The sequence below is a fragment of the Mus caroli genome, unplaced genomic scaffold (genome assembly GCF_978045245.1).
Source record: "Mus caroli unplaced genomic scaffold, Mus_caroli_1 scaffold_13, whole genome shotgun sequence".
Classification (NCBI taxonomy): Eukaryota; Metazoa; Chordata; class Mammalia; order Rodentia; family Muridae; genus Mus; species Mus caroli.
The window spans coordinates 13,638,734-13,656,235 of record NW_028227268.1 but is presented as its reverse complement, the minus strand read 5'-3'; the positions used below and the strand labels follow the sequence as shown (position 1 = coordinate 13,656,235).

Below are 17,502 nucleotides of genomic sequence, written 5' to 3'. Positions count from 1 at the left end.
TGGCTTTGTTTTCTCCGTCCTCTAGAGCTGGTCAGTGCTGTGAGGTGAGTGAGGCTGCATTCTTCACACTGGGGCACATTGCCAGCAGTTTCCTTCTGATGCAGCTGATAGTCTAGAATTTGTTAAGTATGTTTTCTTTCCCTCGAAATATACTCTCTTTTCTCAGGAATATGTTAATTTTTTTGTAGTATGCACTTCAAGTAAAGATTTTTTAAATAAGTAGTAATGAAAGTTATCTTTCATTTTAAAAATACTTCACCTTTTAACCTTCAGTTTTGTTCAGTCTTGCTTGTGATTTGCTTAGTTTTTTTTTTATTATTATATGAATATAATGTTCCTAGTACCTTATCTTAAATTCTTGAATTCTCTCTTCTGCCTGGTCAGTAGATTGTTGATGCTTTCTGTGGAGTTCTGTTTGATTTTCATGTTGACTGTTTTAACTTTTCCTTTTAGAGTTCATGTCTCCTTTCTGATTTCTTGTTCTTGCTATTAAATGTTTTTGCCCAGATATTTAACTTTTTATACTTCATCATCTGTTTTATGTAAATCCTTGTTGAGGTTGATGCTGACTATTTAAATTAGGCTTGATTCTTAAGCACTTCATCCATTGCAACGGAGCAATGGCATCCAAATCCAGGTGACGTGAGATAAAGGAAGCTGCTTCATCATTACGGATGGTTGTGACTGCCATGTGGGTGCTGGGAACTGAACCCAGGTCTTCTGGAAGAGCAGCCAGTGCTCTTAATTGTGAGCATCAAGAATTACTGTCTTATGGGTTTCTAGAATGTTTTTGTGAAATTCCTTTTATAAAGTGGAATAACCTTAAGAATGGTTACTTACTATGGCAGTTGCTATCATAATACAAATTAGCGGGCCCTCCCCACTCCTTTCCTTTCCTGTGGGTAGAAGTGCATGAAGAAGTTATTGTGCTGACAGTGCTAAAGAGTCCACAACATAAAGGGTTTGAATGGCAGCATGAAAATCGTGGTCATTACTGTTAACTTAAAAGAAAAATAATTCTTTGTAAGAAGATCAATCTCCATCTTAAAATTTATTAGTTATGCCTACATTGGGATTGAGCTGATGAGGCCATTCATTCAGAGTTTTGTTGTACTTTTCCCTGTTTTCTCCCATTTCTCTCAGGCTTTGTCCTTTCTGTCTCCTCCAGCAGCCTCACAGAAGGAACTGAGAAAGGAAGTGCTGGCAGAGGTTCCTAGACTTCCTTGAGCTGAGAGAGTGTTCACCAAGGACCCTGTCAACTCAGCTACTTCAGACAGTTTTATTTAGACAACCCAGTTTTCCCCCAATTATGTTAGAAACCTGCTTCCATCTTATGGATGGATCCTGGGGAGAAACCAACCTGAACATGTTAATCTGTTAGAGTTCTCTTTTTCTTGTGATATCCCTGGATGAGCGAATGTATCCGATTTGGTAAGGAGGGCAAGTCATCGTAATCCGAGGGAGTTCTAGGGGCATCTGTGCAAAATTTTAACATTTTAGTAAGATAAATTCTCTGAATGTTTAAAACTGTCAGGAAATACGTACTCACAATATTAAGATAATTTCTATGTGGAAAATATGAATTATTGTTTTCTTAACATTTTATGTTTTCTAATTTTTATATTAATTATTTATTACTCATAAAAGCAAACACAGCCGTGAAAGCATTTATAGTACTTTCCCAGCCTACATTTGGGGTGTGAAACTGTCTTCAGAGTTTTATTTGGGAAATTAACATTAATTTCTTTTAAAAGTGAGTATAAACTTTGTTTTCATTCAACAATGATATAAACCTCTTGCAGCCATGCTTCTGTAACTGAAACCTCTGAACACATTGTGGAGAGCAGCCACCTGGGATGCTGAAAAACCACAAAGCTGCCTGCTGGGAGAAGGACCTAGGCAAGGCTGAGGCAGCACTACAGGGTTTGCTACTAGAGGGGCCCAGGGGTCAGTCTACAGAGGTTTTTTTTCTTTTTCTTTTGACTCTAGGGTAGGCAAAATTGGGGAATTTTGTGGCAGGCCTAGATTTCAAAAGTCTGCAGAGAAACCCATCATTTTTGGCTAGAGTTCTAGGAAACAGATTGGGAGGGCTAGTAATAATCCTTCCTTCCTCTCTCCCCTCCCCTCCCCTCCCCTCCCCTCCCCTCCCCTCCCCTCCCCTCCCCTCCCCTCCCCTCCCTCCCTCCCTCCCTCCCTCCCTCCCTCCCTCCCTCCCTCCCTCCCTTCCTTCCTTCCTTCCTTCCTTCCTTCCTTCTTCCTTCTTCCTTCTTCCTTCCTCCCTTCTCTTCCTGACCCTGTCCCTCATCTAGCCCAATTTAAAACAGCATTGTGTCGCAGTGGCAGCATATTGATTGGGCCTGTGTGTCAGTATAAACCCGTGTTACTCAAAGAGTTCTCTGGTGCAGGTTCCATCTATTTCCCTTGTGTTTTCTCTCTCTCATCACTTGGCTGTGAGAGTTCTCAGTCAGTGGAGCTGTCTGATACTCCAGGTGACATAAGGTTTGAGGGAGCTCAGCATTCTGTCCTGTGGGACTGAGAAAAAATGCTCAGTGCTCATGTGTGGGATATCTGGGAAAGAAGGGAGAAGATAATTCCTCATATAAAACAAATCTTGGCCTTTCTCTAAGGTGTCTTTATTAAGAGCACATTCAGGACTCGAATAGCGGAATTTTTAGAGACTTGAATTACAATGCAAACTATTTCTCTATGCCTGGATGATACTTCCATGATAGCTTTGTAGTGACAAAGACAATAGAACTGACATTAGCACTGTTTTCCACAGGAGGGGTGATGGCATTTATAAGTGGCTCTAACACCAGGCAGTTGTCCACTGAAAAACATACAACCCTCCTCAACATTTTTGAGTCTTACAACCTGACTATAATGTTTGTAATTAAAACCTCTCAGATAAACAGATCAAACTAAAGACCAGTAAAAGTAATGAAATGGGCTAGGGCCATGCAGTGGCCAGAGTTCTTGACTAGCATCCACATAGCTTGGTTGAAAATTGAGAGAACAGAAAGGACTTCCATCTTCTTGGGCACAGCTGGGTGTAATTAGCAGCAAAGCATAAAATGGTGTGTAGTGCTTCCCTACAGTGCCAGCACCCAGGAGTAAGAGGCGAAGCTCATCCTCGGCTACATTATGAGTTTGAAGCCAACCTGTGCTATATATATTGTACTGTCTTAGAAACAACAGCATATTTGGAAATTCCACAGATATTTTGCAATTACATAGCATATTCCTGAGTAATCCAAAAGTAATTAGAAAACATTTTAACTTAATTTTAAAAGACAGCAGAATTTGTGTAATCCAGCTAAAGTAGATCTTCATGGAAAATTTGCAGCATGGAATAGTTAGGCCAGAAAAAAAGGTAGAGGAGTCTTATCCCGTGAGTTAGCAGCATTAGACGCCGTACAGACATGCTCTCTAGCTAAGCAAACACAATCAACATGGTAAGACTATCTGGAGATCATCTTAACGACACAGAGCAAATGATTGCACACTTACTCAAGAAAACCAGTATAGTCTTCTAAGAACAGCACATCTCTGGCACTTGGGCCATGACCTTCTTTCTCCCCTGTCCCTCTAGCTCAGCTTTATGAAAGTGCCATCCTTACTGGATGTGACCAAGAAGACAGGAGTTCTCTCTCTTCCTTCAATTTCCAATCAAGAGATACTGTATGTCCTAGGGGATGGTATTCTGCCGGCATTTTGTAGCCCTTCGAAGTCTTCGTTAGAAGGGTAAAGCTTCTGTGGGAAATGCCCCTGAGGGGTGGGTGCGGGCTGCCTTTTTTCACGCAGCCCACATTCAGAGGGCAAATTTCACTCCAAGGGAGGCAAGTTGAGAAGAACAGAGGTACCACATCTGCACAGTGCCCACGTAATGGTCCAGGTCTAGTCCAGGGGCCAGCAGGCCAGAGCAGTGAGATCAGTTCTCATCAAGGACTCGGGTACCAAAAACAGTATAGAGAAGATCAAGCCTAACCAGGCTTAAGGAAACAATGACGATTTTGATGGTAAACTGAAGTAGATACACAGTTAGCAGAAACAAAGAATGGAGATACTCAAGTAGAGGTAGACTTGCTAAATCATTGTCATCCAGATAGAAGTATGTGCATAACCCATGTTGTACCTACTGAAGAGTGACACCACATCTTTACAGTGTGAAGGAAATAAATTATACAGACATAGGCTGATTAAGCTACTAACTAATTAAATAGGTATTTAACAGCAAGTACTTCTGGACAGAGGACTCAGCATCTGTAGTTGTCACATTGTAAAATAAATGCTTCTCAACACACATACAAGACATACAAAGAGATAACATTCATAATCCCTAGTGGCTTTCTAGTAAGTCCAAATGCAAAGACTATTCATGCATAGACACATTACCATAAAAATATTGAAAGAAAAGTGATGAAAGCAGAATGAGAGCAAAGAACAAAGTCCTAAGACATTAAACTGTCTAAAGAAACTAGAGCAAAGAGGGCAAGTTAACCCAAAGCAAGCAGATGAAGGAAATAGAAATCATTAAAATAGAAACATGTGAAGTTGAACTCAGGAAAGCATTAGAAGAAATAAATGAAGCTAACAGCTGCATCTTTAAATGATGAATAAACTCAACAAGCTAAGAATAACAACAACAAAATAATAAGCTTGCTAATATTAGTACTGAAAAGGAAGATAGACTTTTACAGAACCTACAGATGTTCAAAGTCATGGGGTTACTGCAGATAAACCTGTGGGCATAAATTTGACTGTAGATAAAAGGGGCAGAGTCCTGCAGCAACCCAAACCCACTAAAAAGAGAAATCTGAATACTTCTACAGCTATTAAAGGCTGTGAACTTGTAGCTAAAAATCTTCCACTAGAGAAACTCCAGTCCTAGGTGGCTTATCTGATGCATCTAATGAAGCAGTTAAGGGAGAAGTAATAAGGGTCACATTCTTCAAATAAAAACATCACATCCCAAATTATATTGTGTGGCCAGTGTTAGTATCAAAACCAGACAACATAGGAAATAATATGGAGAGCTCATATTTAATAAAGACTTTTATACAAAATGAATGAAGAATGCTTGGTAAGAAAATCTAACAAAAAGCAAGGCAAAGGAGATACAACTGGATATCTGCTAAATGTTAAATTCAGTAACCAGTTGAAGGCGCTGAGTGCTGCTGAGGGTGAGGGGCAACTGGAATGCATTCCTTTTTACCGAATGCAAAAGACTGTGTGCTAAAGCTGCCCAGTTTTCAAAGGCAGTAACACATCTACCATATAATCCAGGAATTCCACACTGAGCGCTCATTTAAGGAAGATTAATGTGTACGCTCAAACCAAACCTGCATACAAGTATTTGTAAAAATACTCCTCCTCTTTATTTTATAACTGACTAAAATGCAAGTACCCCCAAATGCCTCAGAGTGGAGAATGGATGAACAGATGGCATGTGCATACATACAACGGAATTTCCCTCAGTGAAACAAAGAACGGATACCAGGCTACACAAAAAGGTGGATGAATTTGTATGGCAGACACAAAGAGACTGTTACTAGGCTACCGACTAGAACAGTCTGTAGCCTGAATCTAAATTCATAGATTTTAAAGGCTGAAGAAGAATTTGATTTCAAGTATATACAAACTTAAGTTCCAGCTCTTCCGGTTTTAAGGATGACACCTGTGCTGATTGTTTTGCTTTTGTTTTTGTCAACTTGACACAAGCAGTAGTCACTGAAGAAGAAGGAATCTCAATTGAGAGCATGCCTTCATCAGTTGACTGATTAATGACTGATGTGGAAGGGCCTAGCCCTCTCTAGACAGTGCCATCCCTGGGCAGGTGGTCCTGGGTTGTACATGAAAGCAGGCTAAGCCAACTATGGAGGGCAAGCCAACAAGTAGAGGTTCTCCATAGTTTCTACATCAGTTCCTGCATCCATAGCCTGCTTTAAGTCTTGCCCTGACTTTCTTCATGATGGACTGCCACTGTAAGAGTAAGTAAATGGCGCCCGAAGTTGCTTTTGGTCATGGTGTTTATCATAGCAATAGAAATCAAACTAAGACAGTGCCATTGAATGGATTTACTCAAACGCCAAGAACTATGGAGTAAGTCTTAATTCACAAACTTAGTTAAATACTTTTTGAAGCTGGTGAGTAGTCAGCCATGAAGTATGCTTTTGCCTTTTTATTATTTGTAGAAAAAAGGGAAATCTTCTAAATTCCTGACCTATACATGGACTTTCTCTTTTTTAACCTATCATGCCCCCAAGCCTGGAAGTCTTGCAGAAAAACAAATTTTTGTCTATGCATGTAGACTTTTTCTTAAAAAAAAATCATTATTCACTTTGAGTTATCTTTTGAAAGAGGTCAAGCAATAGCCAGGCCAACATGTAATCCCAGCATTTGTGAAGCTGAGGCAGGAAGATTGCCATGCGTTTGATGCCAGCCTAAGGTAGAGTAGTTCTGCCTTAGTCAAAACTAAACAACACAAAACAAGGGCAGTTAAGGTGACTTTGTGGGTAAAGCCTTGTCAAGCCTCAAGCCCTGAGTTTGATTTTCAGAACCCTCATCATGGAAGGAGAGAACCAACTCTCAGAGATGTCCTCCAGATTTACACGCACGTATGCGCGTGCGCACACACACACACACACACACACACACACCCCTCACAGTGTGTGTGCATACACACCCACACATAAGTCTATAAAGTTTGAAACACCAAAAGAAAACTAGTTTTGAGATTGGAGAAATTATCATAGTTGATGTTTTGTCTTAAAAACGAGATGACTATTTCTGAAAGTGCGAAGTATGGGTATAGAACTTTTGGTTAACTTAGGTTAAGCCTAACCAGGTTAAAACAAAACCAAAAGCGAGCTCTGAGCCCAATGGAACCCATTGATGGAACATGCTTTTCTTGTTGTACTGAGGTGTAATTTTTCTCACAGGAAGCAGACAACAGTGTCTGCTTGTGTTCTGTTCATTTGATTTTTTTTTCCTTTTTCTTGTGCCACTGGATGGTGTGTTTGTGTATGTATGTTATTTAAGCCTGTTAAATGATTGTTGAAATATTTTCGGTAAGCTAGTAATGAATCTTCACATGGAGTATTATTTTTGTAAAAAAATATTGTTCTTAAAAATGACTGTATTTGTGTGGTCGGAGGACAACTTGTGGGAGTTGGTTTTCCTGCCATGTGGGTCCCAGGGACTGAATTCAGGCTGTCAAGTTTGGCAGCAGGTTACTTTACCCACCAAACCATCTTTGGCCCCAAACGTTGAGTTCTAAAATATTAATAAGATATAATCCTGAAGCATAGTTGACTTGATGTTGACAGCTGAATCCCCAGATCCTCCCTTCATTCCTGTAGAGTTTTCCTATATTCTTTTTTTTTTAAATATTTTTTATTACGTATTTTCCTCAATTACATTTCCAATGCTATCCCAAAAGTCCCCCATACCCTCCCCCCCCCCACTTCCCTACCCACCCACTCCCAATTTTTTGGCCCTGGCGTTCCCCTGTACTGAGGCATATAAAGTTTGTGTGTCCAATGGGCCTCTCTTCCAGTGATGGCCGACTAGGCCATCTTTCGATGCATATGCAGCTAGAGACAAGAGCTCCGGGGTTCTGGTTAGTACATCATGTTGTTCCAACAATAGGGTTGCAGATCCCTTTAGCTCCTTGGGTACTTTCTCTAGCTCCTCCATTGGGAGCCATGGGATCCATCCAATAGCTGACTGTGAGCATCCACTTCTGTGTTTGCTAGGCCCCGGCATAGTCTCACAAGAGACAGCGATATCAGGATCCTTTCAGCAAAATCTTGCTAGTGTATGCAATGGTGTCAGTGTTTGGAAGCTGATTATGGGGTGGATCCCTGGATATGGCAGTCTCTAGATGGTCCATCCTTTCGTCACAGCTCCAAACTTTGTCTCTGTAACTCCTTCCATGGGTGTTTTGTTCCCAATTCTAAGAAGGGGCACAGTGTCCACACTTTGGTCTTCATTCTTCTTGAGTTTCATGCGTTTAGCAAATTGTATCTTATATCTTGGGTATCCTAAGTTTTGGGCTAATATCCACTTATCAGTGAGTACATATTGTGTGAGTTCCTTTGTGATTGTGTTACCTCACTCAGGATGATGCCCTCCAGGTCCATCCATTTGCCTAGGAATTTCATAAATTCATTCTTTTTAATAGCTGAGTAGTACTCCATTGTGTAAATGTACCACATTTTCTGTATCCATTCCTCTGTTGAGGGGCATCTGGGTTCTTTCCTATATTCTAATTAAAAATATTTTAGTGGCATTATTGGCAATATATTGCTTAATAATGTATTTCCTTCTAAAGTTCATATATCTGATAAAGAGCTTTTTAACCTTTCTGGAAACAAAACTCAACTATTAGTGTACCAGAAGATACTAACTTAGGACAATTTGGCTAAAACCTGAATAATAAGAAGATATAAGCCAACAAAAACAATTTGTAATTCAGTGTGCCTGCTAAAATGCTAAACAAAATAAAACATTAAAAGCCAGTTTTTACTAGAGAACATTCAGATATCTGTATTACTGCCTAGTTAAATTATCATATATTTTATTCTTGCTATTCAGTTTGCTTTGAACAACTGTGCACATGTCCAGTGTTCACACGCTGCTGGAATTTCATACTTAGGGCTGTGCCTTCTGTGTGCTCTCATCCACATCAGTGTTTGCACATGAGTCTGGGGTAGCTTCCATGCTAGACATCCTTTTTGTGGCATTCATTCTTGATGCATTTTGAGAGAACAAGAGGTTTTCTGCAAGAGCATGAAAGAAGTCGGCTTTAAGACTGTTTACAGATTGCTCCATCCAAGTCCATGCTGCCTGCGAATTACAAAGTGGGAATCATCAACTTCAAAGCACATCTGGCTGTTGTTACAAAATCAGAAAATAGATTGCTTATTTTCCCTAAATAGACTCAAGAACATGCTTTTCTTTGACTATTTCCCAAACTCAGTGTATTATAAATGAAGAAGAACAGAATATTGTTACCAGTTTTTACTGTTGCTTGTTGCTCTTATGAATTAGAATAGACATTTTCCTTTATTCTCTAGTTTGAAAAAATAATTCATAATAACAGAAGGCTTTAACTTCTTTACTTAATAGTTTTAAAGATGAAGGGTTGGAATAAGACTTACTTCTATAGAGTTGAAATGCTGCGTTGTAATTAAGTAAACCAATATTTTGTGTCCTGCTTGTAAATGTAGAGTTGGGCAAAAATAAGTCACAGATGGTTTCCTTGGCTTTTGGATTTAAATCTAAACTTAATTAGAGCTTGAGCGTCTTTGAGAATTGTTTTTTTCTTTTCCTGTTTCCCCTTTTACTTAATTTTGCTTCATGAGTTAGAGTTGGGTGTTTGTGTTGGTTTGTGTATGCCTTTGAAGGACTCGCTTTCTGTGTTCCCCAGATAAAGAATGCCAACTCCGTTTTCACAAATGGACTTTCAGACAGTAGGTATTGAGTCCTCTGTTGCTTCCTAGAAGTTTGCTGCCTGTTCTGAAGAGCTGTGCCCCTGCAGTAGGCACCTCCTTCTCTGCACAGTGCTTTAGTCACTCTGCCCCTGTGACAGGAAGTACACTGCTGTGACTCACCTGTCTGCCAGGAAAGCTTCCTGTCCTGAGCACTGAAGGGAGGCTTCCACACTGCAAGTCCAGCGTCTCGAAGACTCTGTACTTACTAGCTAATTCTGTTGAGGTTTGGGATCGTTATTTGGCTGCTTTCATGTAGATCTTGGAATTACTATTCTTTTCTCTTCATTGTGATATAGGCCCTGGTGATAGGCGTTTTTCTTTTCTTCCATTGTTGGTCTATGTGGAGGATGAGGAGATAGATTTAAATTCAGACTGGTTACCAGTTCTTCACAGGATTGAGTCTCTAGGTGAAAAAAATCATCGTGCACAGAATCACTGTGCACATTTTCCTGTTCTAGTGACTAAAATGCATGTATTCCTCAGATCTCGTCTGCTGTTATACTAGACTCTTTGCTATCTTAACATTTGTTTTTAAGTTTATTACCTCTGTTTCTTTAATTGATTATTTATTTTTCCCCCTTATGTCAAATTGAATTTAGATAGCTTCACAATTATATAAACTTTAGCTTTTTGGAAATAAGCTAGGATTTTTGAAGATTTAATAAGTTGTATGTGAAAGTTTGTCACTTAATCTTAATTGAGTATTGCAGGGTAAAAACCCTTTCTTTGGCCAGAGTCATAATGTTCTTGTTCATTTTGTGATTATTGGTGTAGTAAATTGTGAGCACATGACATGAAGAAATTAGACTGATTAGAAAATAGCAATGATTTTTAATTCTTATTTTATTTATAAATCAAATGATGGGTATAGAAATTTTAAAGAAGTTCCCATTAAGCAATTCAAGCAATATTTCATTGAAAGGCATTAAATATGTGCTAGGAAACAGAGATCCAAAGCTGAGGAGACGTTATCCTTGTACTCCATCTGTCCAAAGGTGTGTGTAGAAACACAATGCTCAACGATTAAGTTTAGGTATGTCAGGGCCATTTACGTGAACCCAGGATACGATAGAGCTGGGAAAAGGTGGGACCGAATGCATCTCCTTCTCTCTCCCCTGCTTTGAGAATATCACTGGGCACTGGCGTGGGTTTGAGCAATAGACTGGGGAACTTGGCAATCACAGTCTTTGTTTTAGGATTCACTTTTTTTTTTTTTGAGAAAATGCATTCTAGGTCATAAAAAGAGATGAGCATCCAGGTGGCACTGACCTGACAAGAATTAATTTTCCTGGGGAGCCTCACTCTGAGCCAGTGAGTCTTGAAGATTGCAACTCCTGGCAGCTAGCTAGTGCTTTACAAGGCCAAAAAGTTGTTCAGTGCCCCTGGAATGTGGATAAAGCTGGGGATGGTGAAGCTGAAAGACAGGTTTAGGAAACTCGCAAAGGAATTCTCTATCCTCATTGATGCTGTTCGTTACAGTCCAAGTGCCATGTCTCTAGCATATCTAGGATGTAGTGACTGAATTGAGATTTAAAGAATGAATCCATGTGTGCTTAGAAAAGGTTTGGGAGTAAAACAAGCAGTCAGAGGGCACAAGTCTGGCACTGTAAGTCACTGAGGCTTTGGGCAATGTGAAGTGTGGTGAGCATTAAATAAGACTGAGCGACTAAGGAGAGGGCCACATGAAATGCATATATGGCACTTCAAAAAATAAACAAAACATTAAAATATACAGAAGAAATTTTCACACAGAAAGATGTATTTTATCCAAACATCTCCAAATGTCTTTAATTTTTCAGATTGAAAACCCCCGGTACCTGAGACAGAAACCTCTCCCCGTTTCTCTGGTAGGTGATGATTCCACTGGATGTTTTTCTAGGGACAGCTAACTGTAAATAAAATATGAAGTTTTTAAAAAAATAAGAAATGTCTTGTTTATCAATTTCAATTCCACCTTAGGAAGCATAATTTAATCTTGCTGCCTAGAAAGTGAGCGAGTCACCCTTTTCTCCAAAGCTAACGTTACTTGGAAATGAGTTTCAGATACTTTATTAGCTTAGCTGTAGAGTCCAGGAACCGTCCTGAGAAGTTCAATAAAACTCTTATTGCTTTTACAGATGGCTCCCAAGGGCGGCCTGAGGAAGGCTAGCAGTCTTCATGACGATCATTTTCTCTCTCGAATGCACGAGAAAGAGGTAGGATTGTGCTGTTTCTCACACGCCTAAGATAACACAGTTGATCTTGTATAATGGTTTTCAGACTCTATGTAGACGTGATGCACAGGAGAAAGGGTTAGTTATCTGGTCTCAAAACCAGACCATGGTGCAGACCAGGCTGGGTTTGTAGTTAAAGATTTCATTTGTGTATCTCTCATCTTGCATACCCCAGCTCCACTCCACCACTAGGCAGAGGTGCATTGCTGGATCCTTTTCTGACTTTCAGATTCTGGTGGTTGGGAGACAGAGGCAATGGCAGTTTTTAGAGTAAGCGTGTGTGACCTCAGTAAATCCATGCACCCTCTCTATCTGCTTACTTGTAATTTATCTTTATTCCTATAGCCTTGCTACTTACATCCATCTGCCTAACTGATCTTCACTGTAGCTCAGACATGGTACATGATGTACTAAGAGTATTTGAGATTTGTTCTCTTTTTTTTATTTTTAATATTTTTATTACATATTTTCCTCAATTACATTTCCAATGCTATCCCAAAAGTTCCCCATACCGCCCCCCCCACTTCCCTACCCACCCATTCCCATTCTTTTGGCCCTGGCGTTCCCCTGTACTGGGGCATATAAAGTTTGCAAGTCCAATGGGCCTCTCTTTCCAGTGATGGCCGACTAGGCCATCTTTCGATACATATGCAGCTAGAGACAAGAGCTCCAGGGTACTGGTTAGTTCATCATGTTGTTCCAACTATAGGGTTGCAGATCCCTTTAGCTCCTTGGGTACTTTCTCTAGCTTCTCCATTGGGAGCCCTGTGATACATCCAATAGCTGACTGTGAGCATCCACTCCTGTGTTTGCTAGGCCCCGGCATAGTCTCACAAGAGACAGCTATATTTGGGTCCTTTCAGCAAAATCTTGCTAGTGTATGCAATGGTGTCAGCGTTTGGAAGCTGATTATGGGATGGATCCCTGGATACGGCAGTCTCTAGATGGTCCATCCTTTCATCACAGCTCAAAACTTTGTCTCTGTAACTCCTTCCATGGGTGTTTTGTTCCCAATTCTAAGAAGGGGCATATTGTCCACATTTTGGTCTTCATTCTTCTTGAGTTTCATGCGTTTAGCAAATTGTATCTTATATCTCGGGTATCCTAAGTTTTGGGCTAATATCCACTTATCAGTGAATACATATTGTGTGAGTTCCTTTGTGATTGTGTTACCTCACTCAAGATGATGCCCTCCAGGTCCATCCATTTGGCTAGGAATTTCATAAATTCATTCTTTTTAATAGCTGAGTAGTACTCCATTGTGTAAATGTACCATAATTTCTGTATCCATTCCTCTGTTGAGGGACATCTGGGTTCTTTCCAGCTTCTGGCTATTATAAATAGGGCTGCTATGAACATAGTGGAGCATGTGTCCTTCTTACCGGTTGGGACATCTTCTGGATATATGCCCAGGAGAGGTATTGCTGGATCCTCCGGTAGTACTATGTCCAATTTTCTGAGGAACCACCAGACTGATTTCCAGAGTGGTTGTACAAGCTTGCAATCCCACCAACAATGGAGGAGTGTTCCTCTTTCTCCACATCCTTGCCAGCATCTGCTGTCACCTGAATTTTTGATCTTAGCCATTCTGACTGGTGTGAGGTGGAGATTTGTTCTCAATGGTCTGAAGTGTATGGCATTCAGTAATTAGCTCTATCACCATTCTGTGACTCCATGTAAAAATCAAGGCCATCACTCCTACCTCTGTGAGCCTGTGTGTCCTTTGATCCCAGTCATCCCGGGTCTTATGGCCACCAGTCTAGATTGTTTCTAGAATTCAAAGTTTTGTAGCTTTTAACACATTTCTTCTAATAGTCATGTTACTGAACAATGCCATGGGGCGTATCATCCACAGATTTATGTTGTTGGTTCTTTCTTGTAATCTGAGAAAAAAGTTTCTGATGTGGACCAAGACATTTAGAAACCTGCAATCACTGAAAACAAGAGACAGCACAAACTGAAGATCACCTTTGATGTCAGCCATCAGTTTTGAGAGAAAATATGCTGTTATTTTTAAAATGACAAATTTACTTTATTTTATTTTATTTTATGTGTGTGGATGCTTCTTCTGCATGTATGTCTGTGCACCATGTATGCTTGCTGCTGGCAGATGTCACAATGGCACTAGATCTCCTGAGACTTGGAGTTGGAGGTGATTGTAAGCTGTAATGGTATGCTGGGACTCAAACTTAGGGCCCTGGAAGAACAGCTAGTGTTGTTAACTGCTCACCATTCTCTCCAGCTCAGACATTACTGTTTTTAAAAAATAAAATGAGAACATATACAGCTTTACCTGTAAAATAAATGCTGCTTCCCTCTTATACATAATGCTAATTAGGCCATTTTCTCCCCTATGAGTTTACAAGTTAATTCTAGTATTTAAATAGAGTTAAATAAAGCAATTTATATAATAAATGAGAGAACTCACTTTATTTTAAGATATATCATCACAAAACTTAATAAATAATTGTACAAAGAAATTCCACAGTAAAAATTCCCCAGGCAGGAGCTGGCTCCGTGTTGGTGTCCTAGAAGCTGGTGAGTGTTTTAATGGATTCTGTCTGAGTTATTCACATAGAGCCCCCAAAACAGGTATTGACGGTGGAAGAAATGAGTAAGAAGCAGGAAGTCACTAAAGGAGATAAATAAGGCAGGTCGAGAACTTAAAATGACACAGTAGTTTCTAGTTATTTTATTGTTTCATTTAATCTGTCTTATGTATGAACAAATTTAAAAAATCAGAATAAATATAAAAAGTAGAATAAATTATGCACATGATATCTATCACTTCTAATATATTCTAAAATATTTATCATTAATGTTTGGAGAGTTTTGTGCGTCTCTAATCCTTGGAAATAACATGCAAGTGACTTATTCTTTGTTATAAATTGGTATGACAGATAACAACTTGCCCATTGAAATATTTCAAATTTGTATTTTGAGAGAAAGCTGCACTAGATATACTAGTTAACGAGAATGGTTCCCAGCATGGTGACTCATCTGATCAGTAGGTAAGCAAGCCCTCTAGAAGGAGGGTGGTCACAAGTTGGCCCCTAAGGAGAATGATGGTTGCTTTATGAATCACTTCTATAAATTGATTAGTGATGATGCTTGGAATTTAGAAACAAAGTGTGACCACCAAGTGTGTCCTTCTGATTTTGCTTATAGCATTTTGAAATGTTCTGGTCTCTAGGGAAGGCTGATAGTGCCGTGCGTGAGGTTTATTAATGCTGAGAAATTTAAATCCCATGCTCTTATTAAGGCACATTCTAAATTTCATTCAAAGCACATACACTTTGTAGTTATTCTATATTTCAAAATAACTTTTGTTTGCTCTTTGTATATTTGGTTTCTTTTGATATGCTTTAAGCAGCTCATCCACATGCAGGGACATTTCATGGTATTCTATTTTACACACACACATTCCCCTTTTGCATGTGTGTGGCAATTTCTCATGTATCCATGCTGGTCATAAGCTCCTGGGCTCAAGCAGCATTCCTGCTTTAGGCTCTCCAGAGGCTTGTTGGCTGCACCTCTGCACCCGGCCTTGTTAGTATAAACATGAGAAAGATGTTTGTCTAAATCACTTTGCTTTTGTATTATAGTCATTAATAATTATTATGATCCTTATTTTTTTGGTATTCTGTTGGTTTCAGTATCAAATACTAAATTTTGCTTATTCCAAGTAGGTAATAATAAAAAGCAGCATTTTATCTAAGCACACTGCTCCTTTGTATGAAGGATGTGAATAGCTGATTGAATAGAACGTTTGAAAATTATTTTGCAATGAGACAGTGCATAGCATAAAGTTTGTAAACATGAACTTGAATAAAATGAACAAATGACACTTGCAGTGAGTTCTACCTGTAGTCAGTCAGGCCTTACGTAGACTTTACACCCAGGGGACGTTTCTGTTAGATGAATCATGTTCATTTCATTTCATATTCATTCAGAATATTCAGTAGCTTTATTAATTTTATAGGGATGTTACACAAATTTCGAGCAGTTGTTTGAAGTAAACACTTAAGAACAAATAGGGCCCAATTTTAAGTAAAATTCAGAAAAACGCTTTTAAACCTTGTGAGAAGGCTCTAAAAAGTGGAGTCATCCAACTTCCGCTTCTTTGTCTCAGCTGTGTTTCCACAGCGTGGGTTGGCGTGTGCTGTTAGTACTTTGAAGTTAGTCCTGATCTTCTCATTTCTCTTTACTTCTTCCAAATGTGGGTTTGTTTTGGGGTCTAAGGAGATCTTCCAGCATGTGTAGAGTTACGTGAGGAAGGGCATTTTCCCCATTGATTTTAACTTTTGTTTTTCACTGTAACATTTATGTTGGAATCAAGTGGCCTAGGTGGATACTTCGGTCTCAAAATAAACCTCTTTAAAACTAGAAGATTGGGAGATGAGAATGAGCCAAATCGTTAGTTTTGAGTAATGGAAAAAGAATATTTTTTGTGCACTATTTTAAGATGGGCTTCTCTGTTCATATGTCCCACTGTCTCACTTAGTTCTTAAAATTTAGCTCATTTGTTTTATTTTTATAAGATGTAAAGCTTAATTTTAATATACATACTATACATCCATACATGCGTATACACATTTGCTCAACATAAAGGAAATATATGACTATAATTATTCTCAAAGTATGTTAATATCATTAAAAATATGACTATAAAATACTTTTTCAATAAACATGAGAAAGTCTTCAAACCCTACATTTTCTTTCTGGGAAAGAAAGATGTGTAAAGCAACTGGAAGGCACTGTAGAGTCGGAATCATTGTAACATATAATGGAGGATTCCCTTCTGTCAGCAGCGTTTGTGGCTGATTTTATGGAGGAAGTGATATTTGAACCAAGAGGTGAATCCTGTGGTATTTTAATAGGCAGCTGAAGACAAGAGGATGAACAAGGCCTGTGCTTAGTCGAGTTTGTATATCCATGGCCGGTATGTCCTGAGAAAGAAGAGGGCACTGATAAGGGATATAGATTGCTGACAGCAAGACAGAGGGCTCTGGGGGCTTCAGTAGAGAAAGAGACTTTTCAAGTGTACTGGAGAACATTTAAGTCAGTGTGCTTTCTCAGCTGGATTAGTCTGATGAAAGTTGGAAAAGAGTGGAGAGGTTGTTGTAGCAGTTAATGTGAGGGTTGAGACCTATCAGATGAGTAACAGTAGGGTTGCTAATGAAGCCAGGCTTCCTGGGATTGGTAAGTCACTTAGACGTTGAGAAGGACAGAAAACAGGAGCTAAGATACGGAACATAACTGTACATAGTGAGTGCTGATTTTATTGATTGTTGAGTTTGATACTCTATAGGCAGGTGTTGAGGTGACAGATGACACAGAAGAATATGGCCTGAAGACAGGATTGTTATTCCTCTACATGGGAGCTACAGTTTAACAGTTAAGCCCCAGAGGCACACATTTATAGGTAGTGAAGGTAAGTATAGGACTCACTCAGAGAGAATGGCTAGGTGAAGGTAGTAGAAGAGTGGGAAAAATGCAGAAATAGTAGAGACATTTTCCAAGCTCCCAGAGGCCAGCTAGAATAGCGACTAACACAGAAGCCAAGGCAAGCTAGTAGATGAAGGGTTGGAAACAGTGAGATTCTCTGTGTGCTGCCCAACAGTGAATATCTCAGTTCAGGTTTCTATTGCTGTGAAGAGACCCGATGACCATGACAGTTCTTATAAAGCAAAACATTTCATTGTGGCTATCTTATAGTTTCAGAGGTTTAGTCCATTATCACCATTGTGGGAAGCATGGCAGCGTGCAGACAAACATGATGCTGGAGAAGG

The 17,502-nt window shown here is 39.4% G+C and overlaps 1 protein-coding gene across 1 annotated transcript in view; it reads left to right on the top strand.

Moving 5' to 3' along the window:
* Cep112 (centrosomal protein 112) overlaps positions 1–17,502 on the top strand; it is a 442,735-nt gene that overhangs the window by 59,411 nt on the left and 365,822 nt on the right. The window contains exons 7-8 of the mRNA XM_085829453.1: positions 11,297–11,344; positions 11,615–11,692. Coding sequence (XP_085685579.1) covers positions 11,297–11,344; positions 11,615–11,692 — 126 coding nt within the window. The remainder of the gene's footprint in view (positions 1–11,296; positions 11,345–11,614; positions 11,693–17,502) is intronic.